General features: G+C 42.7%; 1 protein-coding gene across 1 annotated transcript; it reads right to left on the bottom strand.

Annotated features, from left to right (window-relative positions):
• Window positions 1-248: 248 nt before the first annotated feature.
• LOC117061299 (ovostatin-like) lies at window positions 249-27,972 on the bottom strand. Its single transcript, XM_033174042.1, has 22 exons — window positions 27,875-27,972; window positions 26,512-26,681; window positions 25,576-25,699; window positions 24,543-24,639; window positions 23,902-24,130; window positions 21,469-21,595; window positions 20,629-20,720; window positions 18,803-18,854; window positions 17,881-17,964; window positions 16,136-16,312; window positions 15,307-15,388; window positions 13,964-14,120; window positions 11,745-11,819; window positions 11,126-11,291; window positions 9,952-10,172; window positions 9,569-9,784; window positions 9,333-9,457; window positions 3,103-3,193; window positions 1,930-1,992; window positions 1,726-1,828; window positions 1,377-1,447; window positions 249-373 (listed from the first exon to the last, which is right to left on the bottom strand). The coding sequence occupies exons 3-21, from the start codon at window positions 25,583-25,585 to the stop codon at window positions 1,395-1,397; spliced, it is 2,220 nt and encodes a 739-aa protein (XP_033029933.1). The 5' UTR covers window positions 25,586-25,699; window positions 26,512-26,681; window positions 27,875-27,972; the 3' UTR covers window positions 249-373; window positions 1,377-1,394.
• Between the last annotated feature and the right edge of the window lie 6 nt (window positions 27,973-27,978).

Here is a 27,978-nt window from a genome sequence, read left to right as displayed (position 1 = left end):
TCAGTATGGAAGAAAATGGCTGCATGCTTTTCAACACAGATAGACACAAAACTCTCTTCATTCCTGTCCCATTGACTTGATGGCCCAATCCAGCTCTGCCAGAATTTTTTTGTTTTATTTTTGAAATATTCTAATCATCAAACAGCAAAGAAACTCACAACAGAAAGAGAGATATTTGCAAATGGTTGTAGCAACTAGAAATAGTTTTATTCTACAAACGAGACATTCAAAATACAGTTCTGAAGTCGGAAAGATGTGGAGCGAGATCCCAGCCAAAAACATTTCAACCCAGTGTAATATTTTTAGTAGATTTTCTGGAAAGGTGATTTTCTGAACCACACCAGACACAGGGATTTAGCTTCCGATCTTCCTGCTGAAATAAAAAAATTGACATTTAAGAAATGGACATAGGAATCAGTAAGTTGAAAATGTGATTTTAAGTCTTAGCTGCGTCAACATGTTTAAATGGGGCTTTGGAGCCATTTCTCCTACCCTCTGTAAGGGGGAATAGCAAAAGTTGCAATTATTTATTTCATACAATCTATATGCCATTTTATTATTTAAAAAACTCCACAATTTTAGTGGTAGAATACATCTAGCAAAAGAAAAAAAGGCCACAATTGTAGAAAAAATGCAGCAGTCAAAGACAGCAACAAAAAACTTTATTATGGTTACAGACTGGCATAAGATGCAAACATACAAGTAAAACAAACCACATTAAGACTTAAAAAGGAGAGGGATCAAGACACCTGGCTGTTTTCCTTAATATTATTCTCTACTGCGCTGTCTGCTTATCATTTTTTGGCTTTGCTTTTATTGTACGATGAATAGTTTTATATGCTGTAAGTCTATAACCCCGAACGCTGTATTTTTCAGCGCAATGGTGGGAAACACATTCATCTGACTAAATAAACTTATCCTTGCTGGGAGTGCCTCAAAGCAAGGAGCAACTCTAATCCACAACCAGTGGCATAGCGGGGGGGGGGCGGTACTGGGGAGGTTGCCCTGGGCGCAGAATTGTTAGGGATTGAATTTCAACACCCGGTGTTTCTTCAATACAGCTGTATGTTTCCGTTGCTGGGCTCCATTGAAAATGGCTTCTGCATGAGAATCAGGAAGTGACCTCTCCAGACAATGGAACGAGTCTTCTTAACTTATCTCTGTGGCTGTGATCTCTTGGGTGATGTGGATGCCGTTAGGCAGTTGGATGTGTATGCATACTCTGTCCGTTTCCCACCCACCCTCTCTACCTGGCCCCGGGCACTGGCAACCCATGCTACACCACTGTCCACAATAGCACTTCTTTATCAATGCAAGTTTTGCTTTTCTTTGTTCTGTTAGCGCCTGCATAGCTAGCATCCCTTCCTTTGACTTACCTTCCTCTTTGTTCGGGCTCAAGCTGACGCTTGGTGGCATGGTGTGTTATATTCACTATGGGCAGCTATATCTAGTAGGAGGAACAGGAGAGAGTACAACATTAGATGTTGCATGGATCCACATTTCACTTTCAGGTGTTCAGAAAAGAATGCTAGCTTCAATTCTAGAAGAGACAATTGAAATGGCTTTGGAACACAAACATGGGACACTCATTTCCTATAGGATACTTGTTGAAGGAAGAGGCAGTAAAATTTATGGCACCCCTAGTGATGAAACTACATGGGCTCCTGGGAACTACGAAATCAAAATATACAAAATACACCTAAACTGTGAGAGCAAGTCTCTTACCTGTTTCATAATAATCAAACATTAGAACTTCAGCTGGTTTGCTTTTGGACACAGGATGGGATTCTTCTAGAGTTAATGTCAAGGAAATCTCCTTTGATGATACCTGAGGAAGACAGAAAATATCAACGACAGTTTCTATTGTGGTTTATGAGAGGGGGATCTTTTGCAGGTTTGTTGTAATGATGCAAATTCAGGCAAACTTACACTCTCCAGATATAAGAAGACATGGTCATTTCTGATTTCAGTACGCATCACCTTGTTCTGGAGCTGTACAATAAAAGCAAGGAGAGAAAGATACTTTTGCTTTCAGGAAAGGGATGCATTATGACAAAGTGAAGAAGAATAGTTCAGATAGATTTATAGCAATCAGATCATAAAAAACAGCCAGAGGCTCTGCAAACATTACTGAACCTGGCAAGCTCTTCCTTTTGGATCTACCCCATACAGAAATCTCAAACTGTCAGGTATTTGCCTTCTCCTTGCGAGGAGAGCCCGGGTGGAGGTCCTACTCGTGAGGAGAGCCAGGGTGGGAGTACTCTTTGCGAGGAGAGAGGGGAAAGAGATCCTCCATGAGGGGAGGATCGGGGCAGAGAACTTCCTCGAGAGAAGGTCTTGTTCAGGTACAGGGAGCCCCAGCCACTGCTGTCATCTGACTCCCCTCAAAGCCCGTTGCCAGAGCTCTCTCCCACGGAAGAGGAGGAGGAGCAGAGGGTCAGGGATGCTAGGGAGAGACCCAGCACCACCAGCCAGACGCGATCAGAGGAAGACTTGCAGCTTCCGGTGCAGGCACAGCATCGGGGGGCTAGGAGACCCAGAAGACATCGTTTTAGGGTGCCGAGGCTTTGGTGCTGGGCGGGAAACCGGAGAGGAGCACTTCCGGATTCTTCAACTGACTGAGCAGTCATGTTTTTTAGCTAGCTCTGCACTGTAAATAGTTATGCACAATAAAGTAGTCTTTAGAGTAAGAGGACTCTGTCGTTACTCATGAGCAACCCCCTGGGGTATCCTGACACAAACCTTCTTGCTTTGAGCCTCTGCCCCATGGCTCATGGCTTCCTTTTTCAGTTCTGCACTTTACTGTGGCTGTTGGCATGCAGACACTCTATGTATTTGGGTGGGTGCCATAGGCAAAAAAACAAGATTGCAGATTTACCAGTGCCACTTCTGTGTGAAAACAAAAGTGATCGCGCCTTGGAAACGGTCACAGACTTTGGCCTGTTGGTCCGCAGCTTCAGAAATGATGAACTGAGGCTGGAGGATTTCCTATGTATGGATTTCCTATGACATCATTTAAGCCTGGCACTTTTAAGCCTGGCATTTTACTTCATCCAGCCATTTTCTCCTAGGGCGACTCATTCACTTTGTTCTGAATCTTACCTTCTGTAGGGATGACGAGACAGGGACAAAACCAGACAGCATTTTGACGTCAATGATAGCCATGTTGGATGTGTTGCGCTCTCCAGTGTATCTTGAAACAAGAGGGGAGGGGGAGAAGGGGGTCATTTTGTATTCTGACTGAGCCTAGTAAAAAGCAAACTGCAAAGAGCTCTTTTAGGATATAGTAACTGTCTTGGGACGCGGGTGGCGCAGTGGGTTAAACCACAGAGCCTAGGGCTTGCCGATCAGAAAGTCGGGGGTTCAAATCCCCGTGACGGGGTGAGCTCCCGTTGCTCGGTCCCTGCTCCTGCCAACCTAGCAGTTCGAAAGCACGTCAAAGTGCAAGTAGATAAATAGGTACTGCTCCGGCGGGAAGGTAAACGGCATTTCCGTGTGTTGCTCTGGTTCGCCAGAAGCGGCTTAGTCATGCTGGCCACATGACCCGGAAGCTGTACGCCGGCTCCCACAGCCAATAAAGCGAGATGAGCGCCGCAACCCCAGAGTCGGACGCGACTGGACCTAATGGTCAGGAGTCCCTTTACCTTTACTCACTGTCTTACATAGTTCATTAAAGACCAAACAATACATTGCTTTATTTTTTTTAATTTTTATAAGAATTTTATTAAATTTCTACAATATAACAAAAACATAAAGAAAACAGACAAGCACACTAAACAAAGAATAACAAAAATACAAATTACAAATTACAAAAATACAAAAAGCAAAAAAAAAACAATAACTATAACAACTATAATCATTCTAATCCTTAACATTGTTAATTGACTTCCTCACGTCCTTCTTCTGCATTCATTGTATAACATCGTTAGTAAATTCTTAACATCTTATAATCATCTGACACAAACTAATCTTGTTCATAATCTAATTTCCTTATCAAATTTCTATCTTTTTTCTAATCTTATCAACTTTCTATAACTGTAACCTCACTGATCGTCTAGTTCAATTCTCAAATATTGTTTTTTTATTAAAAAATTATAAGATTTTCCAATCACAAGCACAAATCATAGCATGGTTAAACTTTTCATACTCCCCCCCCTCCCACCGAGGGGAGCAAAATATCCAAACCCCTCTCTCACAGGAGCACATAAAATTATTCCACGTTTAACCTCATATTACACTAAATCATTGCTTAATCCCAGCCCCTTTCTTGGGCCGGGTATTCATACATTCAACAAAATTATCTCTTAAATTGACTTCCCCCTCCCCCCCCTACTGACTTCAAATGTAACATATAATTTCCAGTTTTCCTCACATCTTCCAAACCTAACTTAAACCAAATTTCTTTCCTCCTTAACACCTTTATTAACATATATATCCCGTAATTATTTACTAAACTTTCTTTTTTTCCTCAGCTTCATTATACTTTTGCACCTTCCTAATTCCTCAACCAATTTTTTTAATCCCCTTCCCTTTTGGCCTCCAAAAAAATTGGCTGATTTTTATTACATAACATTTTCCATTTACCAATATCCATATCCATTAATCTAATCCGTGTGAAACTAAAATAGCATATCATAAAACCAGTTTCTTCAACCTACTCCAACCCTTTCAAAAGTCCCTCCCCAGGAGTCAGAAATTGCTGATTTTTATCTTGTCCATCATCTTGCAGCCTCTCCACTCTCTCCCAATAAATTTGCCCAGCACTGGATGTTTGCATTAATTCCTCTTCTTCCTGTTCTACGACTTCTTCCTCCTGAACCATGAGAATGTCCATTTCCTTTGGCACAAACAATTCCTTTGTTGTCTCTGTTTATTTTTTCTTCTTCCTTTTGAGTTGTCAATAAATCCTCCATAGTGTCTTTAGTCTCAAATTCTTTATTTTGTGTAATCACTTCTCTAATAGTCTGCCCCCAGTGCTGTGTTCCTTCAATCAACTGCTGCAGAAGTTCCAAGGTTTTTTTTTCTATAACTCGGGAGTCCATTTTCGCTTATCCATATTGAAGGTCGAAGAACAGCTTCCAGTCATAACAAACTTGTTTCCTTTCTGCCCTTCAGTGCCATTTTAATTAATTTTTTGCCAAATTTTCTGAGACCCCAGGAAAAAGGGGGTGTAGATTTCCCAGACCAGTCAGTCAAATCAGTCCTAAAACCAGTTCCCTTCCCCAGGAAAAAGGGATACAAAAGTCTCCTTTTGTTTCAAGCTTTTATCGCAGCCTCAGATATCCTGTTACACTGTCTCTTACTGCAGTCAGTCGTCAGGGAATGACCTCCGTATTTGGTTCCCTGCCATGCCGAATTTCAAAGGATTTTTCTTATGTTAAATAGGTACTTACAAAGTCCAAATAGATCCTAATCGTGGAGGAATTGAGCGCTCCTTCTGCCAGCAGCTGCTACTTCTTGCTGAAGGGGTAGTGGTGATCCACGATACCGAGCCTTCGACCCCTCTCGCTTCAGCAGCCCTTCCACTTCAGTTTCCTCCTGCTTATCCTCTTTGTATAGTTGTTTGTAGAATCTCTGAAAGCATCTTCTAATCTCCATTGGATTCTCAACATTCTTATTTTCGACCTTGATGTTTGTGATGGTATTTAACTTCTTTCTTTTCTTTAACTGCCATGCAAGTAATTTTCCACATTTATTTGCTGATTCAAAGGTTCTCTGTTTCATCAGTCTTATTTTCCATTCTATTTCTTGGTTTATCAAATTGGAATATTGGGATTGCAAGACTTTTATTTCTTTCTGTATTTGTTGATTTTTGGGATGTCCTCTTAGTTCTTTCTCTTTCAATTTTTCCAAGATTTTTTCCTTCTCTTGGTTCTGCTCCCTTTTCCTCTTTGCCTTTTCTCTTATTAGGAATCCTCTCATTACAGCTTTGCTTGCATCCCAAATAGTCCTTTTTTCCACCTGTGTTACAAGATTGAGCTCGAAATATTCTTTGATAGCTTTTTGGGCTTCTTCCACAATTTTTGGCATTCTAAATAAAGAATCATCCATCCTCCATCTAAATGAGTCCTTGGAATAGATTTTTATTTCTAATTGCACAGCATTATGGTCAGAGCAGGTCTTTGGGCATATTTCCGCCTTGTTAATCTTTGGTGAAAGTACTCTAGAGATCCATATGTAGTCCAATCTTGACCACAACATCTGGGATTCTGAATAATATGTTGCCTCTGTTTCTGTTGGGTTCTTTAACCTCCATGAATCAATCAAGTCCAAATTTTCTATCATTTCGAAAAGGTTTTTGGGAGTTTTCCCTCATTTGTAATCTTGGCTCTTTGCGATCTATCCATCAAAGTGGAAACTGCTCCATTAAAATCTCCCAAACAGATCAATTTATATTCCATATAATCCAACAGAATGTCATGGATTTTCTTGAAAAAGTCAGATTTACCATCATTCAGTGCATAAATTCCCAATATTAAAAGTTTTTCGCCTTGCACTGTTATTTCAACTGCAATGTATCTACCTTCTTCATCCTTGAACACCTGTCTTGGATTGTATTTTTCTTTTGCATAAATTACCACACCTCTCTTCTTGACTCTGTCTGATGAAATGAATCCTTGACCTAATTATTTGTTTTGTAGAATTCTTCTGTGTTGTCTTATTACATGGGTCTCTTGTAGACAAATTATATCCAAATTCTTTTTTTCCAATGTGTAATTCACCCTGTGTCTTTTGGACCTCTGGTTCAAACCGTGAACGTTCCAAGTCAGAATTTTTAAAGCCATGTTTCTCTAGAATTCCAGGCGAAGATAGAAGAAAATACAGTCCTATCCTGTCTTTGGATCCACTCCTCCTACTGCTCCTTTTTCTTCGTCTGGTATGAATCCTTTTCCTGGTGGTGGTGGATACAACTTGTCCAAGTTCGATGGGGTCCCGTCCTCGAAGTCTGATGCGTACTTATCCAGAAATTTAATTTTATCTTCAATCATTCTTGTCCTTACCTTCTTCTCTTTATATTTGAATGAAAGACCTTGTGGAAATTCCCACCTGAAAAAGATTCTTTTTCTTCTTAGTTTGGTTGTCAAGTCTGTAAATCCTGGCCTCAAATCCAAAAAGTATTTAGGAATGTCCTTGTAAAGAATTACAGGCTGTTGTTGAACCACCAAATTATTGTTGTAGTGAAGGCCTAGTATCTGATCTCTTTGTTCCCTGTTCTGAAACACTATCATGCAATCATTAACTGTTTTTGAGCTTCTCTTGCCTTTAGCTCCAAATCTGTAGGCCTTCACTATTGATGCTGCCAGATCAGCTTCCTCAAGTTCCCAAAAGGCAGACAATTCCTTAACCAAAAAGTCCTTAAGGCTCTCTTGTTCCAGTTCCGGAAGATGTCTTAGTCTCAAATTCTGTTCTCTCTCTTTAAGCTGTAGTGTAGCAATTGCCTCTCTCACCTCTTGCTGTTGCCTTTCCAAACTTTGAATTTTTTCTGATTCAAGATCATCCACTTTTTGCTGCACTCCAGCAATTTGTACCTTAGCTTGTTCAATTTCCATTTTCAGAGAGCCTACTTCCTTTCCAATTTGTCTTATCTTCAGTGTTTACATACACGCTCTGTTCCACTGCTTTAATGCTTTGAGCCAATTTTTCTGTAGTTGATTGTATATTTGCATTTACATTGTCAAAGCCTGCTAGTACCTGCTCTTCAAATGTTTTTGAAGCTTTTTTCTCTGTCTTCTCTGGTTTTGTTCTTGTCCTTGAAGAGATAGGTTCTACTGGCGTGCTACTATCTCTTTCCATTTCAATGTTCAGTCTGCAGCTGGGATCTCAAGGTCGCCTAGGCTTGTTTTGAAGTTGTAATGGTGGGAAATCTCCAACAAAACAATCCACAGTTGAGCCAGAGTTTGAACAGAGTCCACCCACATAAAATTTCCACAGATACTTATGGCAAAAATCAATGGAAAAAGTCAATAATCCTGTAATCCTATAAAACTAATAGGCAGAGTCAGTAAAAAGGGCTAAAGTTCTGTTTTATAATCCAAGATAAGTTGTTGCAATGTTAAAGTGTTAAAAAAGTCAACAAGTATCCATTTGGACACTCTGCAGAGTTTCAAAGTAACAAGTCGGAAGCGAAAGTAGCAAACAATCAAGTCTATTGTGACGTAACTATGGCTGCCCGGTAACTGACCCGGTCTCCTTAATCCAGAGGATGAGCGGTGTCTTCTTAAATCAATTTGTAATCCACAGGGAAGTAAAACTAAAGTCACAAATCCCCCTTGGTCCCTGCACAGAAGTACACTTTAAAGAATTTCCTTTGCTTTAAACAATACACTGCTTTAATTGTGCTGACATCTCTCTCTCTCTCTCTCTCTCTCTCTCTCTCTCTCATCACCATCAACTATTATTTTAATTATAGGCAGTGAAGGAGGAATTGTCACCAGGACTCCAGCATGTAGAGAGGGAAGGTTTAACCTTGCACTCCCCAGTTGCAATCCCACAAAAAATGCCACCTGCATATGGTTATGTAGCATAGAAAGAACAAACAAAACAACAAACTCTCATTGCTGCCACTGGGAACTTTTTTCTGAGCTGCATAGCAGAAGTAGGAATGATTTTCTTAGAATCAAGGCTGGAGAGCAGAATGTTGAACACCGCCTCACTGTCTGCAGTCTTGATAATAATCTATCCCCCACAAAGTCTGCAATTAAATTTAAAAATGAATATCCAGATGTTGCACAATTAAAGTAATGCGTAGTTTGACCCTCATTTTTGAATTCCACGTTTCAGACACAGAATGCTGAATCCTGTTCCAAGGTAATTCACATTCTCCCACAAGAAAGAATGACTGTACTGACTTGAGAATTATTCAAGTTTCTAAAAAATATGCAAATGTATTTCTTTGGCATAACTTACTCTGCCTTTTTAAAAACCAAAGTATTATGTGAATTAGCAGAAAGGAAAGGCATTATAACAGGCACTGGAGATATTTTTCAGCACCTCCCCTCTGACTCCCAAAACTCATGTGAAGCACATCTTCACAACCTCGGGAGCTAGACTTGCTTTCGTTTTTAAACAAAACCTGGACAAATTTAGGATGCTGATTTCTGTACCTCTTCCGTAGGTCAACAGAGCTACGGCAAACACAGTCCTGCCAATCCCAATCTGCCCCAGCAAATAATATGCAGATCTGCTGCTCATATATTGTCCCTTGTATAAATACCAAAGGGATTCCCAGCGAGGCACCAGGAATAACCAAAATGCCTTATATTGCTTTATACAGCAATGCATGGCAAAGTTGTCAGCAGGGAATAAATATAACTTAGCAGTCTTTTCATTACCTGGCTTTCAGTTCAAGATCAAATCTGGGCAGAAAGTTGCCTGCACAGGAAGCATTTTTTGTCTGCACTGTGAGAGCAAATCCAGAGCCATGTGCAGGGACGATGATGTTGTATTTCAGGGATGTCTGAAACAGAAAATGATGTATAGCACATATAACAGGGGCAACTACTTTATTACTGACAATAGCTCTGTGACTAAGTAGCAGAGGCAGTTGTGGGCTGGGGATGCCATTTACCTGAATGTAGACACACCCAGAACCTTTCACTTCCACACTGTAGTTTCCGGGGATGTTGGGCAATTCAACCTGTTGCAGCAGGACACTGTTGCTACTCGTCAACTGGAAAACCTTCTTAAAAGATTCCCCAGCACTGATGTCCACTGTATTTTCTGCATCTTTTGTGAAGGTCAGATTCCCAAACCGAGATAAAGCCAGGAGAGCTACAGGAGTGTCCTGGAAAGAATCATAAATATATAGAGAAGGTGGATAGAGAGGGGTTTCCCTTCCTCTTTCATGTCCCTAAAACTCAGGGTTATCCAGTTAAACTGACTTGATAATCAATTCAGGACAGACAGCAGAAGGCACTTCTTCATACAGTCCCCAATTAATGTATAAGTTACCTGAGAGGAGGAGAAGCCTCCTAAAGAATTTTGGTTTCTGACCAGCCACCGCGCCATCTGTGAGCCAATTGTCAGGTCCTCCTGGGATAGGTTTGGTCGGTTAAGCCACGCCAGCAGCGCATAACTGGTCGTCAGAATCTCAAGAGATGATGCACGAGTGTAGAAAGAAGGGAAATGTTCTGCTGTAGGCCTATTTTTCCTTTCCCAGTACAGCAGACCACCTGAAGATGCAGAAGAGGCTATTAAGTTGTAGGGAAACAATGTACTTCTATGTCTAGCTTCCTGGCTTTCATACTGATCAGCAGCAACCAATCTTTTCTCAGGTGTGTGCCACAAGTTAAGGGCAAGACAAACCACCAACTTGAAGTAGTTCTCCTTCTAATCTGCCAAAGTGAGGTGCAGGCAGCTGAACAGTTCTGGAGTTGTGGACGTAATGTATCTTGATTTCAGGAAGGCTTTGGACAAAGTACCCCATGATATTCCTGTGGAGAAGCTGGTAAAATGTGGGCTGGATGAGGTAACTGTTAGGTGGATTAGTAGCTGGCTGACTGACTGAACCCAAAGACTGCTCATTAATAGTAGCTCCTCATCCTGGTGAAAAAGTGACAAGTGGGGTGCTACAGGGTTCTGTCCTGGGCCCGTTGTGGTTCAGCATATTTACAAACAACTTGGATGAAGGAATTGAGGGGATGCTCATCGAATTTGCAGATGACACCAAGCTGTGGGGGGAGCTAATGCCGCAGAAGACAGAATCTGGATTCCAAATGACCTTAACAGATTTGAGAACTGGGCCAAAACTAACATAATGAAATTTAATAGGGACACCTACATCTGCTTGTCATAAAGTCATGGCTTATTTTCGTACACACTCATTTCTTGGTCAGTTATTGGGTTGCGCTCACGCTCGGGGTACCACCAAAGCAGTGCCGCCACAATATGGACCACCAAATTATTACAGCCTGTTGCATACCCTCCAACACTTCAGAGATGAAGCAGTGTCCCTGAATGGGTAGGACTATGGGCAGAGAACAGCCACCCAATGCCATGGCATGGCTGAAGTAAACAACCAAAATTCAAGTGGTGCCACTATTAGAAATCTAAAAGTGTATGCAAGCGGTTCCAGATGACAAATTTCACGGAGGCAAGCCACAAATCAGAACAGTACACCACTTACCATTTCTAGTAGCAGATTTCATCAAGGCGTCCAAGAAATGTTTGTGTTTTTCTGCGTTGCCAGCTAAACCATGTATATGGGCCAGGAGAGCATTTTCCAACGTGCTCCTAACACGCCCATCAGAAGCAGCATCCAAGCAGGAGAGGCCAGCCCGCACCACAGGATACTAGAGTTTAAGAGAGATGGTTATATATTATCAAGATGGCTGCCGGCCTCTGAGGCAAGGTGAGGCAGCTGCTCTCACCATTTTACTGTTATATTGCCCTATTTTATTGTTTTATTTTATTGTTCCCAGTGGATGTGCTCTTTGTTTACTTCAGGTACTCAAGAATGATCAAGGAGACATGCAAAAATGTGATTAATCGGAACTTTGAAAGAAGGAGCACTCTTTACATTGTGTTATAGTTAATTCAGATAATAAAGGAAGGTCCAAAAGAAAGGTTTGTTACATCTCCTTGGAGTTGGCTGAGATTCTATATTGACTGGATGCTCATTTCCCGGTGGCGTTAAATAAGATGAAAGATTATGGAAACTGAAATGCAAGCGAGGAGTTTTAACACATCTTAAAGGAATTGTCTGAGAAATATCTATGAAAACTAGAGTAATAGTAAATCAGTACCGAGCTCTTGTGGTTGCTCTCCAGTAGAGATGAAATAATATGGGCCGTGAGTATGGTATTTTGATCCGCTCCATCCTATTTGCAAAGGAAAAATCAGTTAAAACAGGAGTATAACAGCATAAAATCCCCCTCCCTAGAGAAATTTTGTTGGGCTTTTGATTTTGCTTCCCTGCGACAATCCCTGGAAATGAAATTCAACCTGCAGCCCTAAGTATACATACTTGAGACTTAATACCCTTAAACTAAGGGCTCCTCCTTAAGATGGTGACAGCAGTCACAAAATTAAAAGACGCCTGCTTCTTGGGAGGAAAGCAATGACAAACCTAGACAGCATCTTAAAAAGCAGAGACATCACCTTGCCGACAAAGGTCCATATAGTTAAAGCTATGGTTTTCCCAGTAGTAATGTATGGAAGTGAGAGCTGGACCATAAAGAAGACTGATCGCCGAAGAATTGATGCTTTTGAATTATGGTGCTGGAGGAGACTCTTGAGAGTCCCATGGACTGCAAAAAGTTCAAACTTATCCATCCTTAAAGAAATCAGCCCTGAGTGCTCACTGGAAGGACAGATCCTGAAGCTGAGGCTCCAGTACTTTGGCCACCTCATGAGAAGAGAAGACTCCCTGGAAAAGACCGTGATGTTGGGAAAGATGGAGGGCACAAGGAGAAGGGGGCGACAGAGGACGAGATGGTTGGACAGTGTTCTCGAAGCAACTAGCATGAGTTTGGCCAAACTGCAGGAGGCAGTGAAAGATATGTGTGCCTGGCGTGCTCTGGTCCATGGGGTCACGAAGAGTCGGACACGACTAAACGACTGAACAACAACAAAAGGGCTCCTCCACACTTCCTACTGTCCTGCTGATTTCTCTTCAGTACTCTTGGATTGCCATTCGTTCTGATCTATTGCTAAAGAGCGAGTTTTCCATTGGAAATGAGCTGGGCAAGGGGGAAACAGCTTGAATCTGTGCTTTTTAGGTATGGCACAAGTGGAAATGCGGATGAGTCCTCATCAGTGGGATTTAATTCTTCCAGGTAGACTTGCACTTTTTCTACTTGTATGAATTTGGTCTGCCAGTCTGCTCACCCCTTTTGGTGCCACAGTGTTGCAGGACGGAGGAGGCTTCACTGGGGTCCCCACGGAGGAATTCAAACTGCAGTGCCCTTCCTGATAGGCGGAATGGCCATAAGCCCCCGCCGCCTACCAGGAACCAGATCCTAGCCTGCACCCTGCTTTGGCAAATGGGGATGCAGGCTGGGACCTGGGCTGTGCCAAGGGGCAGAGCCAATGGAGCTGATGGTAGGCTTCCCTCGGAGCTGCCCCCTGGCTGGGCATTGGGGCAATCCTTTGTTTTGGATGGAGGGGAGGTTGTAGTCTTTGCCTACCCCTCCAAACGTTGGGGTATCCCATTAAAGGGATCCCGGGGAGAGTGGCCATGTCCATGTGCCCAGGGGGGCCAGGGCCAAAGGCACTCTCTCAGACAGCGGTCACCCTATTTGATGTAAGTCTTAGGAACCCCTGCCTGGATGGACCACGCATCACCTCCGGTGGGTGGGCCGGAAGTACTTAGATTGTCCCATGCCCAAGCCAAGCCTCTTTCATAGGTATTCAATAAAGTTGTGGTCTGTTTTGACCCAAAACCAGTCTCTTATTGGTCTCTTATTTATATGAGTTGGGGTATGGGAAGTCCGATGCCCAGTCCTGCAATCTTCAGATTAAAGTAGAGCTGTACTGAACATTTCTTTTTCCCATTCATTGGGTGAGTGAGTGGCAAAACAAAACCCTCCCAAAAGTTCACTGGGTAGAGATAATAGATTTATTTTGGATTTTTTTTTTAGAAGGGGCTGCCACATATCTCACAGAACCTTACAAGGTGGTCAAGAGTTTTCTGTTTATCCCCTTGTTTCTTCAAGTGAGAAAAGACCCATGCAACTCAGAGCAGCACAGAGCTCCCTACCAGCTGCACTTCCAGGAAACACACTGTAAGGTAAGTGACAACCCCTCACACCAAATTCCAACAATTTCCTCCCCTCCCCAATGAGAAAGCACACTTTGCCCCCCCTCCCATATTTTCAGGAAATTGGGGGGGAAGGAGGGTTTCAGTCCATTGTATTAAAAATCACATTCCTCAATAGGGGATGAACCTGTAGCACACAAACAATTTCCCTTTATACTTTTGTGTCCATAACTTCCCATGGGAAAGCGATTAATCCATTCCCACCTCTAAGGCTTGGTTGTAGATTTTCCCATCCGACTTGAAGCAGCCATCTGGCCCCTGTTTGCTTGAAATCCAGATGAGTGCTTGTTTCATGATGTTTTCATCTATAAATATAACAGGTGAGCTCTGTCCAAATGCTTTGTAGACTAAGGCGGTGAGCCTGAAAGGATAAAGAGCACAGGGGCCTGAGATGAGAACAGCACTTGGCAAAGCAGGCAGAAGTCTAGACCAGAGTCACCACTTCCAATGCTTCAGTATGCATAAGGGACTGTATTCATCTGGAATTAGGGAAGCTGGATAAATCCAGGCGAGGTGAAGAGTTTTGGATTTGATATCCTGCTTTATCACTACCCGAATGAGTTTCAAGGCAGCTAACATTCTCCTATCCCTTCCTCCACCACAACAAACACTCTGTGAGGTGAGTGGGGCTGAGAGACTTCAGAGAAGTGTGACTAGCCCAAGGTCACCCAGCAGCTGCATGTGGAGGAGCGGAGACGTGAACCCGGTTCACCAGATTAAGAGTCCACCACTCTTAACCACTACACCACACTGGCTCTCGATGAAAAGCTCAGTGCTGATGAAAAGCTCAGTGGAAGGACTGGAAATAACCATTTCCTATTTATAGCAGACATAGAAGCCAACTCTGGTAGCAGAGTTTATCACTTGAATTTGTTTTTTGTTTTTCAAAGGATTAGGCAGTCACAGATAATAGATCAATAAATGGATATTATTCTGTGAACCGCTTTCTTCTGTGAACTGCCCTGAGACCCCTGGGTATAGGACAGTATATAAATTCAAATAAATAAATAAATAAATAAATAAATAAATAAATAAATAATGGCCAGCCCAAGTCTAATGGACCCAAATGGATTAGAGCAGATTTTCCCAAACTTGGGTCTCTGGCTGGTTTTGGACTACAACTCCTATCATCCCTAGCTAGCAGGACTCAGCAGTCAAGGATGATGGGAACTGTAGTCCAAAAGCAGCTGGAGACCCAAGTTTGGGAAGCCATGGATTAGAGCCAGCATTTGCTGAGGGCAAACAAGAGGAGTGGCTAGTACTTCATGCACTGCTCATGAGCTTCCCACTTGAAATGGCCGGCCAACTGTTGAAGCCAGTGGGCTGGATTGAATGGATTCTTGTTCTGATCTAGCAGGACAAACCTATGATGCCTGCACCAGTGGGAACAGCAGGAAGGAACTCATCTTCCCAAGTGCTCCCAGGTTGGAACCCAGTGCCTTCCTCAGACATTCGGACCTGGAAGCCCATCAGCCCCACATCTGAAGGAACAATGCACTGCCATCTTGTCTCCGCTCGAGGCCTTAAAACAACTTCACAGGTCTTACCAAAGGTTTCCTTCTGCCTCCCTGCTCCCAAAAGTACTGAAGGATCCATCATGGTGTCTGAATGGCATCTGCCTCTGGTATCCTGAAGTGGAAGAAAAATATAGCAAATCAATTTTTTCAGGTGCTTCCCCCCTTTAACTGTCAAATACATTTCAAGCGAGGAAGATGGCAAGAACAGAGATGGCCTTCTCAGTGGTGGCATCCTGGCTATGGAATAGGCTCCCCTGGGAGGCTTGCCTGGTGCCTTATGTATTTATGTCAGAAGGAAAACTTTCCATTCACCCGTGCCTGTGAAAGCAAACAAAAACCCCTGGACTCAATGTTTCAGTTGTGTTTTAGTCTATAATCTGAGCTGCTAAATTGGTTTTATTTCTCCTTCACCAGGAAGGAAAGTTTTAATGCTGCATTTTAGGGGAAGAATCTATTCAGTCTGCTTTCCACAGTGCACTGACCTGATGTGCCCCAAACTTGCCAGCAAATTGTTACACAGCTCCCCATGAGATGATGATGATTTATTTCTACCCCGCCCATCTGACTGGGTTGATGCACTCCTCTAGATTTTGCAACACAATGTGCATATCGTATATGAAATACGCATACAAAATGCATATTGTACTGGCGAATGCATGGGAAAGCATGTATTTTATGCAAAAGGTGTGCATGAAATGTGTACCACGTGACAGAACATGTCAGTGCCCTCTTTGTGCTCGTGTCACACCTTCATGTGCCTAAACATGTATGGCTGCCTACATTGCAGCCATTGAAATGAAAGAGCGACTTGGCAGATGCCACCACAAATATCCACGGTGTCAGTTTTGAAAGTACTCACCAGCATTTAAATTTCCAATGATCCTGGATTTTTTTTCTTCTGTCAGCTGCTTTGTATCAGTCAGGTAGAAGTAAATATATAAATGGGACAAGAAAATGGCAATATTCGGTTCTGCACAACCATAGGGCATTGGGAGAAGATTTTCAGCGTTCTTCATGGCTGTGCCCAGAATGTCACCTTGGGAGCAAAAGAATATGGGCATTTATGCACTGCATGTCACATAGGAACAAACTCCTAAGGACCAAGGTCCCTTCAGCCCTACCCCATAAAATAGTTGAGGGGGCTGGGGGCCCCAAAAGCTGGTGGGCATTTCCATTCAAATGGTGTGCGTGAGCTGCATATTGTGATTGATTATGTGGGGGCAGGTCTCCAATAATTTTATTCAAGTTGGCACCCCGATTGTTACCTCTACAATGAATGCTATTTTCATAATAAAATGATTGTCCACAAACTCACAGGGCACGGAGCAAATCCCCTCTAGTTCTCCCCCACCTAGAATATCTGCAATTTTTAAACAATCCTGTCAAAATTTTAAAAGTTATAACCATTGGGGGGGGGGAATCCCTACAATACTAGTGAGTCAAATCACGGTCTCCCAAGGGCTACAGGATAAACATTGCTCTTTTCTGAAGCACCAAAATGGGGTCCAAACCAAATCTTTACCCTAGCCAACTATCATGTCTGTAATTAATTCCTGGTTCATTATAAATACACAACTCCAGGCTAAGCACAGAGTGAAGAAGGGAATTGTTACGTGTGTGTTGGGAAGGAGGTTTGATGTTAGAATGGCAAAGGAGAATGAGCCGCAACTTTTGCCTTTCTCTGTGTAAGGTTTTCAGTGGCTGCTCATGAGTAACCAGGCTGATGCAGAAGCTTCTGAAACTAAGTTTCTTTATTGTGCAATTATACACAGTGCAGCTAAGAAAAAGACGTCCAGCTCATCCTTCGGCAGAGTCCGGGAATGACCCCTTCCGGTTCTTTGCCCAGCATAAAAGGCGTGGGATGCGGAACCCCCGCCTACCCCCTCTGCGTCTTCCCCCCCTGCGCAAATGGGGAGACGGAAGGGGTGCTTCTCTTCCAGTCTCTGCCTGGAGCGAGGGCTCTCTTCCCCTGTCAGAGCCCTGACTCCTATTTCCTGCTCCCATCTCCCCCTCCCCACTAGAGGATTCACTGCTTCCCCCACTGGAGGAAGATGAATTGCTCAGCATCTGGGACGGGGGGGGGGGGGGCTCACGATACCAATAAAGCCCTGGCAACTCCTTGCCTTCCGGCGAGGGCAGACCTCTGACACTCTGCATACTCAGGGGTGCTGAAGAGTGCCGTGTATGAGATCAAGCAATGACTTAGGGGAGACACCTCACAATTACAGTCGTACCTTGGTTGTCAAACGCCTTGGTACTCATCCATTTTGGCTCCTGAATGCCGCAAATCCGGAAGTGAGTGTTCCGGTTTGCAAACGTTATTTGGAACCCAAATGTCCGACACGGCTTATGTGGCTTCCAATTGAGTGCAGGAAGCTCCTGCTGCCAACTGGAAGCCGTACCTTGGTTGTCAAACGTTTTCGGAAGTTGAAGGGACTTCCGGAACGGATTCCGTTCGACAACCAAGGTACAACTGTATATTGATGGAGCAATGCCATACTAGGAAAAAAAGAATCACATCAAATATGAAATGTCACAACAATCTTACACAAGGCGCAAACAAGAAAGAAATATTTCAAGTATGATAACATTCTAAGAACTTACCAAGGACATAAAGTGTAGCTTTTTCTGATCCAGTCACCAGATTTGAAGGCAAGTTCAAGGTTATTGTTTCAGAGATTGGTGTACCTAAGGATTTACAGCAATAAATAATGGGAATTGGGTGTGGGTCTTCTTTCAACATTCTTTATATAACATGGGAGCCATTGTCATAGCTTTTAAGTGAAGAAACTGGCAGATGGTGGTAATGCAGCTGAAATTAATTTACCCACCAGTTATAATTGGATAGCCAGTGAATATTTGACTTCAGTATTTAGGTCTAATCTACACTATACATTTAAAAAATTCTTATACCACTTCAACAGTCATGGAGAATCCTGGAAACAGTCATTTGTTAATGATGCTGGGAATTCTAGCTCTTTGAGGCCAGCACCCTTAAACTACAGTTCCCAGGACTCCTTGGGAGAAGCCGAAGTTCTTGGGTTGTTCTTGTTTTTGTTTTGATTGTGTATTTTGTGTCTTTATATTGTGATTTTATCCTGTGAACCACCCTGAGACCTGCAGGTATTAGGGCGGCATAGAAATTTAATAAATAACAATAATAATGACTGTTAAAGTGCTTTAAATGCATTGTATTGGATACAATGATATTAGAGGCTCAGGATTGCTGTGAGTCAGGTTATTATTCTCAAACAGTAATTGAAGCTAAGAAGTAATGGTATTAATATTGGATATTTTTATTTATAGCATTTCTGTTCTGCCTTTAAAAAAAAATAAAAAAAATATTTAAGGCAGCCAACAATGTAACAGAAAATTCAACTATAACAAACATGTTTGGCAGCTGGTACAATTCTGTATTTTACACCTGCCAAAATAAAACCAAATAAATGGATGTCGCAGTCTAAAAACAATTATGGAAATGTTGAGTTTTCATTCTATGCATGTAGCGCAGAATTTTTCCCTTTACCTTTTACGCAGATCAGAGAGCTCTGGGTCACCTCCTTCTTGATGCCTTCAGGCTGGACGACAGAGGAAACGGTTAAATGAACAATACAGAATGCATTCATTCATTCATTCATTCATTCATTCATTCATTCTCTATACCACCCAAGGATCACTGGGCAGCTTAAAATATAAAAACACAAAAATGCCTAACTTAAAAATGAACAAATATGGAAACAATACCCCCCCCCCTCCCAGTTTAAAAGAACATAAAGCTTGCAATTAGGTAACAATGGAAGCCAGAATAATACAGTGCGCCCATTAGCTGCCTCCCAAGTTCTCCTGTGCTTCATTTGAAGACCCTCCAGTCTGCAGGTCCCAATTAATGCATACCAGTGGAGGAACAATTTGCTTCCTATTTCTCCTCATTCGGGACTGTCACATAGCTTCTGCTTTCCACCCATGTACTTCTAGGCTTCCACAATGGATCATGCCAAACCTATGCACACACTGGTTCCTCTTCATAGCTGCATTTGTGCTCATATACCACCTGAAGGCCCTGCTCCTGCCTCTCTCCACCTGGCCTGCAGGCTTCATAAGAACTGCTGCTGCTGCTGCTGCTGCTGTTGCCCAGCAAGGACTGGAGTATTTTGGGGAAAGTTTAATCGGGAGTTTTTGTTCTTATTGATATTAACTTTTTGCATCTGTATTTTTATGTGGAAATTGTTCGGTTTGGTTATGTAGTTTTTGGTGTGCTTTATTTATTTTTATAACTACTTTGCACTGTTTGCAATTATGTAAATCTTTTCAAATTGTAAGCTGCCTTGAGCATTGTTTTAACTGTGGGAAAGCAGCATACAAATGAAAAGATGATGACGAGGTAAAAAAGGACCCCTGGACGGTTAAGTCCAGTAAAAATTGACTATGGGCTTGCGGCGCTCATCTCGCTTTCAGGCCGAGGGAGCTGGCGTTTGTCCACAGACAGCTTTCTGGGTCATGTGGCCAGCAGGACTAAACCACTTCTGGTGTAACAGAACACCGTGATGGAAGCCAGAGTGCATAGAAACGCCGTTTACCTTCCCGCCACAGCAGTACCTGGCGTGCTTTTGAACTGCTAGGTTGGCAGGAGCTGGGACAGAGCAACGGGAGCTCACCCCGTCGCGGGGATTCAAACCGCCAACCTTCTGATCAGCAAGCTCAAGAGACTAAATGGTTTAGACCACAGCGCCACCCGCGTCCCCGTATGATGATGATGGATGGATGGGCATGTCAGCGACGTTCCTTCACTGACAGGGAATGAGAACGCAGGCAAAGAGAGAGAACAGATAAGAGTGGAATGCATAGGGGAGGGAGAAACAGCAGGGAGCAGCCGTAACTTGATCTCTGGACACAGGGAAAGAATGCAACTTGTCAGCTCAGACAGTGACACGGATACAGGAGTACAGGGAGTGCCCTCTCCAAAATCTCGTAGAATCACAAGACTGGCTGAGAAGCACGAAAAGGACAGGAAGAGAAGGTGGGGTTTTTCCTGTTGGGGGGAAACGGGGCGGAGCTCAGTTCCGGCAACTGTGCTGTCTGAGGAGGACAGAAATTAGCTGAGTTCCGACAGGGACTTTTTTTATTTGACTAATAAATCTGAAATAATTAACTGCTTGTGTGTATGAGAGAGAGATCCAAGCCTTACAGGGCAGGGCAGGGCTGCACAAATGAATCCAAGCCAGTCCTCTTGCCTCTAAACCTTTGCAGCCCCAAACCTCTCCACCACTAAACGGCGCTGGTCGCTAATGTGCACCACTGTGGTCCACGAAACCCTTTCCCATCTCTTGCAGATGCCAAGGTTTTCATGCTCACCTCAACCAAAAGCGGCTTGATCACAATGTCCCTTCGTCCATCATTCAGCTCATTTCCTTTGGCTTCAGCAGTGACAGTGAAATTCACCATACCTGAAAGAAAGAATGGAAAGAAAACTTACATACGGCCTGGGAAGCCAGCTTTTAAATCTGTATTCAGAATCAGAAGGATCTTTATTTGCACCAGACACTAGCCGTAGCAATGAAATAAAATAAAATGTACTGAAGATAGAGGTAAAAACTCAACTATTTTGCAGGTTTACATCAATAATGAAATAATAGATCTTATTCTAATTGCCCCCACTAAAAACCTTGCAGTTTTTGCTGTCACCTGATCTACTAAAAGAAAGGACACGGTAGCAATGGTTGAGTGACCCGGCATGGACAGTAATAGAGGGGTAATAACCTCACTCCTCAAATCTTTGAATTTAATTTGTATTTGCCTGGTGACAATTTGTTAAAAATTATGAAAAATCAATAATAATAAAAATAACTGGCAAAAAAGCACAAACTTACACCTAAAGTCCAAATTGTCACCGCCATGACACTGAAGCAAGAAGAACAGCATATATATTCCCTTGTATGCTGCATGTTTTAGATAACTAATATACAAATCACTTATAATGTACCGGTACATAGGGCATTCCTAGCAGTAAACAGTAGCAGCCCCTTTCTTGCTCAAAGCCATAAGGATTATCGGGGTTTCCAATTTCATTTTTCATTTCATTTCATTAAAAAAATGCATTTATTTATTTATTTTTCTAAGTTGCAATTTGGGGAGAAATTCAAGAAATTCAGAGGAAAGCTAAAATCGCAAAATTCTGCAAGAGAAGGCGATTACCCAGTCTTTGAGGGCTAATTCTCCACGTGTAGGATTGTGTTTCATTCGCACAGATTCTTACGGAGTTGCTCCCTGGAGACAGCTTTTCTGCTTTGAAATCCTGAGACTCTTCCAGCTCAACATCTAACTGAGAGTGGGGAAAAACAATGTATTGTAAGTTTGTGGAGTTGCCTGGGCTCCCCTTCTACTTCTGGGGTGCCAGACATTGAATTTAGCATGTTAAAATATAATAAATGTTTTTTTAAAAAGCCAGGCTGGCTTCCTGATGAAATAATCACCTGAAGAGATGGACTCGAGAATGTAAAAGATAGGGTGATGTCACATCACAAAGGCCATGAGCAAGGCACACAGTCTCTTCCTGGAATCTCACACCACTTGCCGACTGGGGTGGTATGTAGCAAGATAAATAAGGAGCTGCCATGTGCCAATTAAAACCTTGAATGTACTACTGTCATCTTGACTTGGGAGCAAATTACAAGCAGTACCGGATTTCACCCTGTGGAGTCCCCATGGCAATCAAAATCTCGAAACCCCTCCCCCCCCCCAATTATCTAGAGGAATAACATTGAACAAAGAAAGCTCGATTGCCATTTTCTTTCAAGATCAAATCTGGCCTGAGGCTGTTGAACAGATTCTTGGGCTGGAGTATTGTTTACTGTTGCTGTTATCGATATTGTTGTTGTATCTTTAGTTTTAGATCTTATGATTTACGGGGAAATTGTTTCCATTTGGATGTGTACTTTTTGATGTCTTTTATTTATCGTTTATGACTTCTGCTATGTTTGTAATTATGTAAATCTTGTCATGTTGTAAGCCGCCTCAAGAATCGTTTCAACTATGGAAAGGCGGTAAACAAATAAAATGATGATGATGATGATGATATTATTATTTTGATCCATTGGGGGGGGGGCATATACTGGTACCTAATCTGCCTATTTGGTAACCCAGCACAAGGCATTTTTCCTACTCTTGCAGCTTGCATTCCTGGACCAGAAAATGTCAACAGGTCAGATGATCACAACCCAGGAAGGACTGTAACTGTCTTAGCAGATGAATCTTGTAAAAGGCACCCCTAGTGACCAAGGACCTGAGTCTCCAGTGATGGTGCTAGATCCAAGAGACCCCCCAGGCTACTTACCTGCTTCTTCAGGGAGAGTGCAGCCCCACCCAGGGTAGGCAACATACTGACTTCCTGGAGTCAGGTACCCTACGTGGCAAATGTGTACCGTATTTTTCGCTCCGTAAGACACACTTTTCCCCTCCTAAAAAGGGAATATGTTGGTGCATCTTATGGAGAGAAGAGCATCTCCTCCGCTGCCCGCCACTTGCAAAAACAGGCTTTTGCGAGAGGCGGGCAGCGGAGGAGGTGCTGCTTGCTCCTCCACCACTCCCCGCCTCCCGCTAAAGCAGGCTTTGGCGGGCGGCGGGACAAGTGAGCAGCAGCTTCTCCGCTGTAGCGGCAGCGGAGATGTTGCTGGATGCTCCCCGCACCTCCGTTCGCAAAAACAGGCTTGCGGGGAGGATCCAGCAGCATCTGCTCCACTCCCTGCTCCCTGCTGCCTCCCCCGCCCCTGCTAAAACCGGGGAAAGCGGGGGGGGGGGAGGGGAGAAAAGGGAAGCCTGACAGCATCGCTACTCGGCTGCCTCTTCCTCCCACACCCCCTTCACCAGACTGGTCCCAGCTTTTTAGAGGAGGAAACCAGAAAAAATATTTTTTTTTCTGCTTTTCCCCCTTTAAAAAATAGGTGCGTCTTACAGTCCGTAGCGTCTTATGGACCGAAAAATACAGCATTTGCTCTACCTGAATGACTGGCTGTATTTTAGCTAGATTGGCCCTCTCTTGTTGGACTTTCCTCTTGCCTTCTGCTGTCCTGCTCACAGATAGAACAGGAAAGCACCCAAGGAAAGTGAATGATGAGTAAAGGATTGTGGATTCTTCAGTTCCAGCTCTCCTAAATTATATAAGATGCCAAGTCATAATAGCAGCTAAAGTAAGTTAAAAAAAAAAATTGCCTGCAGGGACAGGGTTTCTGTAATGTGTTCCACTTCTGTGTTTTGCTAACCTGTTACGTATTCAGTGGTCTGTGTTTGCCCGAGCTTGAGTCTGGTCTAAGTATTCTGCGCTCCTGTGTTCCGATTCGATACACGATGTCCAATCACAGAACATTTCAGGATTTGGGCCTCTGCCACCGGCCCTTGAACTCTGAGTTGTGATTTGCAGCTTGGAAATTTAGACAGCCAATCATGTTAAGAGTGGGAGTGGCCCAGGCTTCAGGAATGTATATAAGCAGTTGCTTTGCCCCTGTTGTCCAGTTCTGTTAGTTCAATAGAAGTTTGTTCTGCTATCGCTGTGTCTTGCCTCGTGGGAACCCACCTATACTTCATACCCTGTACCAGGTTTTAAGAGCACCAACTGGAGACAGAAGAACGTACCTCAATGCACTTGTTCAGGTAATTGAAGACATTGCCTTTAAAAAGGAATTCTTCCCCTCGGATAGTGGAGTAGGGCATAGCCGTCTCAACAAAGAATGGCTGAAAAGCTATCAGGGAGGCAGTTCCTGAGAGGCCAAACCCAATGTTGTCGTTCATGCAGAATGCATTGGCTACCCATTCAGTGATGGTGTCAGGCACGGTGTATGAGAGACTGGCTTTCCCACTAGAACTGAAGCATAAGAGGACAAAATTGTAGACTTTTTGAATGGATCTGTGTCTACAATTAAATTTGTAACTAATATAAGCTTCATATCATATAAGAGTATGCATATGCCCCAAATACCTTTATATATTAAAATACAGGTAACAATATTGTGGATGGATTTTTCATCCCATACAGTACACTGCAGGGCTTTACAGCACTTGAGTGTGTGTGTGTGTGTGTGTGTGTGTTTTTCCAACAAGTTGCCCAATTATCTAAAAATAAAACTAGCAATAAAAAAAAACCATAATGAAGAAAGGATTATCCAGGTAAATGAGGTTCTAATAATTCTCTTAACTTTTTTTTCACACAAGGACTCTTAAATGGAATCCAGAAAATGAAAATGAAAATAACAAGATAGAATACTAGATTGACTCACTCAACCCAAAGCAGCTGCCAAAAGAATGTTTCAGGAAAGTATGTTCTCCTTGTGGTTGTACCTCCAGCTCCAGTTTGACCACCATAAGCAAGTCTTGCTGAAAAACAAAGAAAAGACAAAATGAAGAGAGAAAAGGGAGTTTGGCTTCTATAACAGAAATAGTACTGGAAAGGTTTAGTGTTTAATGGTGAAATTAATGCTTCACAATAAAAGGACATCAAGCAAGAATGATGTTGAAACTATGGATAACCTCCTTTTGCCAGCTCTAAGGGCCATGATACACCAACATGACACACCACTGCACAAGTTGCTGCCATTATACAAAATAAGATTTCAGCATTTTTAAATCTGGGAAATGATAGCCTTCAACAAGGGACTTCCTCTATTTATTTATTTTTTACCTTTATCAGAAACTCTGTGGCTCCTATGTCTGTTGCGGCCAAATGAGATGTGGCATTTGTCACATGAGGTGGACTTTTAAACAAATTACCAGTGTGGTGGGGTCCTGTCCCCTGAACTGAACTGAGATCATGGCGTGAGGGGCAGGAAGGCATAAAGACTTTGCTCTCACCCTGATGTCAGTTGGAATCCCACAATCCTAATGCCGGCTGCTCACAATGGGACAAAAGCTTTCGTTGGTGTTGACTGTTCATTAAAAAGAAAATGTAGGCACATCTAGTTTGATTGTCTCTCAGTGTAGAGCGAGTTGGCCATCGTGCCTGATATACTTAAGATGGCCCTGGGGGCAATCATCATGATATCGCTATGGGTTTGATCATTAATAGCGAGTCTAAACATTTTCTTTTTTTAAAAAAAAAAAAGCTAAACTTTGGAGGGAGGCTGAATCTTATTTTATGCCTTGCAATGCGCTAGCATGACACCGTCTGCGCTGATAAAGACCATAGAAAGGCCTTCACCTGAAAGGAACATAAGAATTGTCTGTTTCGCTTTACGTGTGAAATGGATTGAAACAATCAGCCTAAAACAGAACAGCCCATCACCCTTATAACATTTCAACGAGTCCTTCTCCAACCTTCAGACATAGTAGGAGGTACACTCTCAGGACAATCAGACGAAATCTTCTTGCATTCAAAGTCGCTTTGGCATACAACGGGCTTTTGTAGTGTAGAGTTGGTGAAAACCTTGAGACCCAAGCTCTTAAAAGGAATAGATAAAATGCTGTTTAGCTGATTTCTTTAGACAACCAAACCTACCACACTTTTTAGACCTTCTCGTTGATAATATGGTTCTTTCTAGGTGAGGTAAATTATTTATCCAGAGTTACCACACATATTTCAAGCCACCTCACTGGTTCTTCACATCCTTTTATAACTTACTAACTGGGCTTAAGGGGGTAAAGTGCCGTTAGATGAGCAGTGTCGATTAAATTGCTACAGTCATTTGATCATGAAAACTGAATCCATCTATTTTGTGAAGAGGTGATCTATAATGCAAGGGTGATCTATAATAAAAGATGCAGGTGGTGCTGTGGTCTAAACCACTGAGCCTCTGGGCTTGCTGATCGGAAAGTTGGCGGTTCAAATCCCCGCGATAGGGTGAGCTCCCCAGCTCCTGCCAACTTAGTAGTTCAAAAGCACGCCAGTGCAAGTAGATAAATAGGAACCACTGCGGCAGGAAGGTAAACAGCGTTTCCATGCATTCTGGCTTCCGTCACAGTGTTCCATTGTGCCAGAAGCGGTTTAGTCCTGATGGCCACATGACCCGGGAAAGCTGTCTGCGGACAAACTCCGGCTCCCTTGTCCTGAAAGTGAGATAAGCGCCACAACCCCATAGTCGCCATTGACTGGATTTAACCGTCCAGGGGATCTTTACCTTTACCTTAAAAGAGCACCACTCATGCTCAGCTCTGCTCTAGTTCGTAACTGGTTTTTCAGTAGTAGCCATATACAAGTTGCCCTCCCCAAAAGCAGCAGTGCCAGTCCCAATATAAGCATAGAGACAAACATACCCTGAAAACATCATAGACATTGCCGTCATCAGTCAGATTCACAGGTATGTAGTATTGGCCATCAAAGAAAGTATTTTTCAGCTCAACGCATGGCTCTTTAGGGGTATCGTCAAGGTTCAACCCATTATAATAATAGCTATAAGTTCTTGATAAGGAAGGTGAGAGTACACCTGGTGAGAAATGAATAATGAACACAGATGAGACCTGGAGAGCATAAAAGCCTGCCTTACATGAGCAGTGACAGTGCTTTTTCTGGGGGGACACAGGGGCAAGCATACCCCTAAACATTTTGCGAATCTAAGTTTGGCCTCACTGAGGAGCAGTATTTAAATATGAGTAGGAAAGTGAGAGTACCCCTAAACATTTTTTTTTGTAGGAAAAAAAAAACACTGAGGCAGTGATATCTACAAGCAAACATCAAGATGGGCATTCCAGTTATGGAGATACTGAAGGTTTATAGGTAAAATCATTCTTATTCTGTGTATCCTTTAATGGCTTAATATATGAGTGGAAATCTGTTCCTTCTGATTTTTCTTCAGCAGATGAAGCATGCCTGGAACACAATGTAGTAGAAGCTTTTTATTAGCAAGACCTATTTAATTAATATTTTTCAGTGCACGGTAGAATATTGCACTGCTGGGATGAGGAAGAGTCAAAGAGATTTCATGTAGGCCTATTCACCAATATATGGTTGTAATAGTCTTTTTCCTCATTCCCTGCAGAAGCTGAATAGCATCATAAGCAAATTTGGTTATCATTACTGCTCTTTTCTTTGAAAAACATTTGCAGAAAATGCCACCCTGCCGCAGGTGTGTCAAGGAAAGGTATGGGCTACCCTCAAGAAGATAAATGAACAGAAATTTCTAGAGAAACCTGGTGCTTTGGCCACATTGCTTCCCAGTTTCCAGTGGGGAAAGATAACATGCCTGTTCTGTTCTTGGTTTTCAGGTAACAAGTTCTGGAAGCCCCAAAGGAATTCGGTATTATTACCTAAACCTCATCAAAATCATAAACAGGCTGCATTTAAAAAAAAAAAAACATTCTTCAAGGTTCTCTTTTTGTACCTTCTCATGCTCACACAGAGTTCTGAAGGATTCTGTCACCCATATCTTTAAAAAATATGTCTGGAACAGAACAACTCAGGATAAAGCAGACCAAAATACAAGTGGGTCTTTAAGGGTTTCCCACAGAGTTATACTTCTGAATACGACACAGGGGGAGGGTTTCTGTTGCCAGAGGAGTAGACAACCTGATTCTGTGCTCATTTCTATAGATGGTGGCTTTCAGTGGTGGGACCATTGAAAGGAGATCTAATACTTGGAATGGCTTTGGGTTCAAGGTGCATCAAAAATCCAGGACTTACTGTCTCAGGAGTCAGATCTTCTCCAGACCTCAGAAGCAGAACACTCTTATCCACAGCCCGCAGGGCACAGAATGAGTTGGTGGCAGCTTTGAGGTTAAGGCCAA

This window comes from Lacerta agilis, chromosome 16 (genome assembly GCF_009819535.1).
Source record: "Lacerta agilis isolate rLacAgi1 chromosome 16, rLacAgi1.pri, whole genome shotgun sequence".
Taxonomy (NCBI): Eukaryota; Metazoa; Chordata; class Lepidosauria; order Squamata; family Lacertidae; genus Lacerta; species Lacerta agilis.
The sequence above is the reverse complement of the archived record's forward strand: the minus strand, read 5'-3'. Positions and strand labels throughout refer to the sequence as shown.

Coding starts and splice junctions, on each gene's coding strand:
- LOC117061299 (XM_033174042.1), bottom strand. Junction 20,721..21,468: donor AATTAGCCCTCAAAGACTGG/GTAATCGCCTTC, acceptor TCTTTCTTTCAG/GTATGGTGAATTTCACTGTC. Junction 15,389..16,135: donor CATTGGAAATTTAAATGCTG/GTGAGTACTTTC, acceptor CTTCCACTTCAG/GATACCAGAGGCAGATGCCA.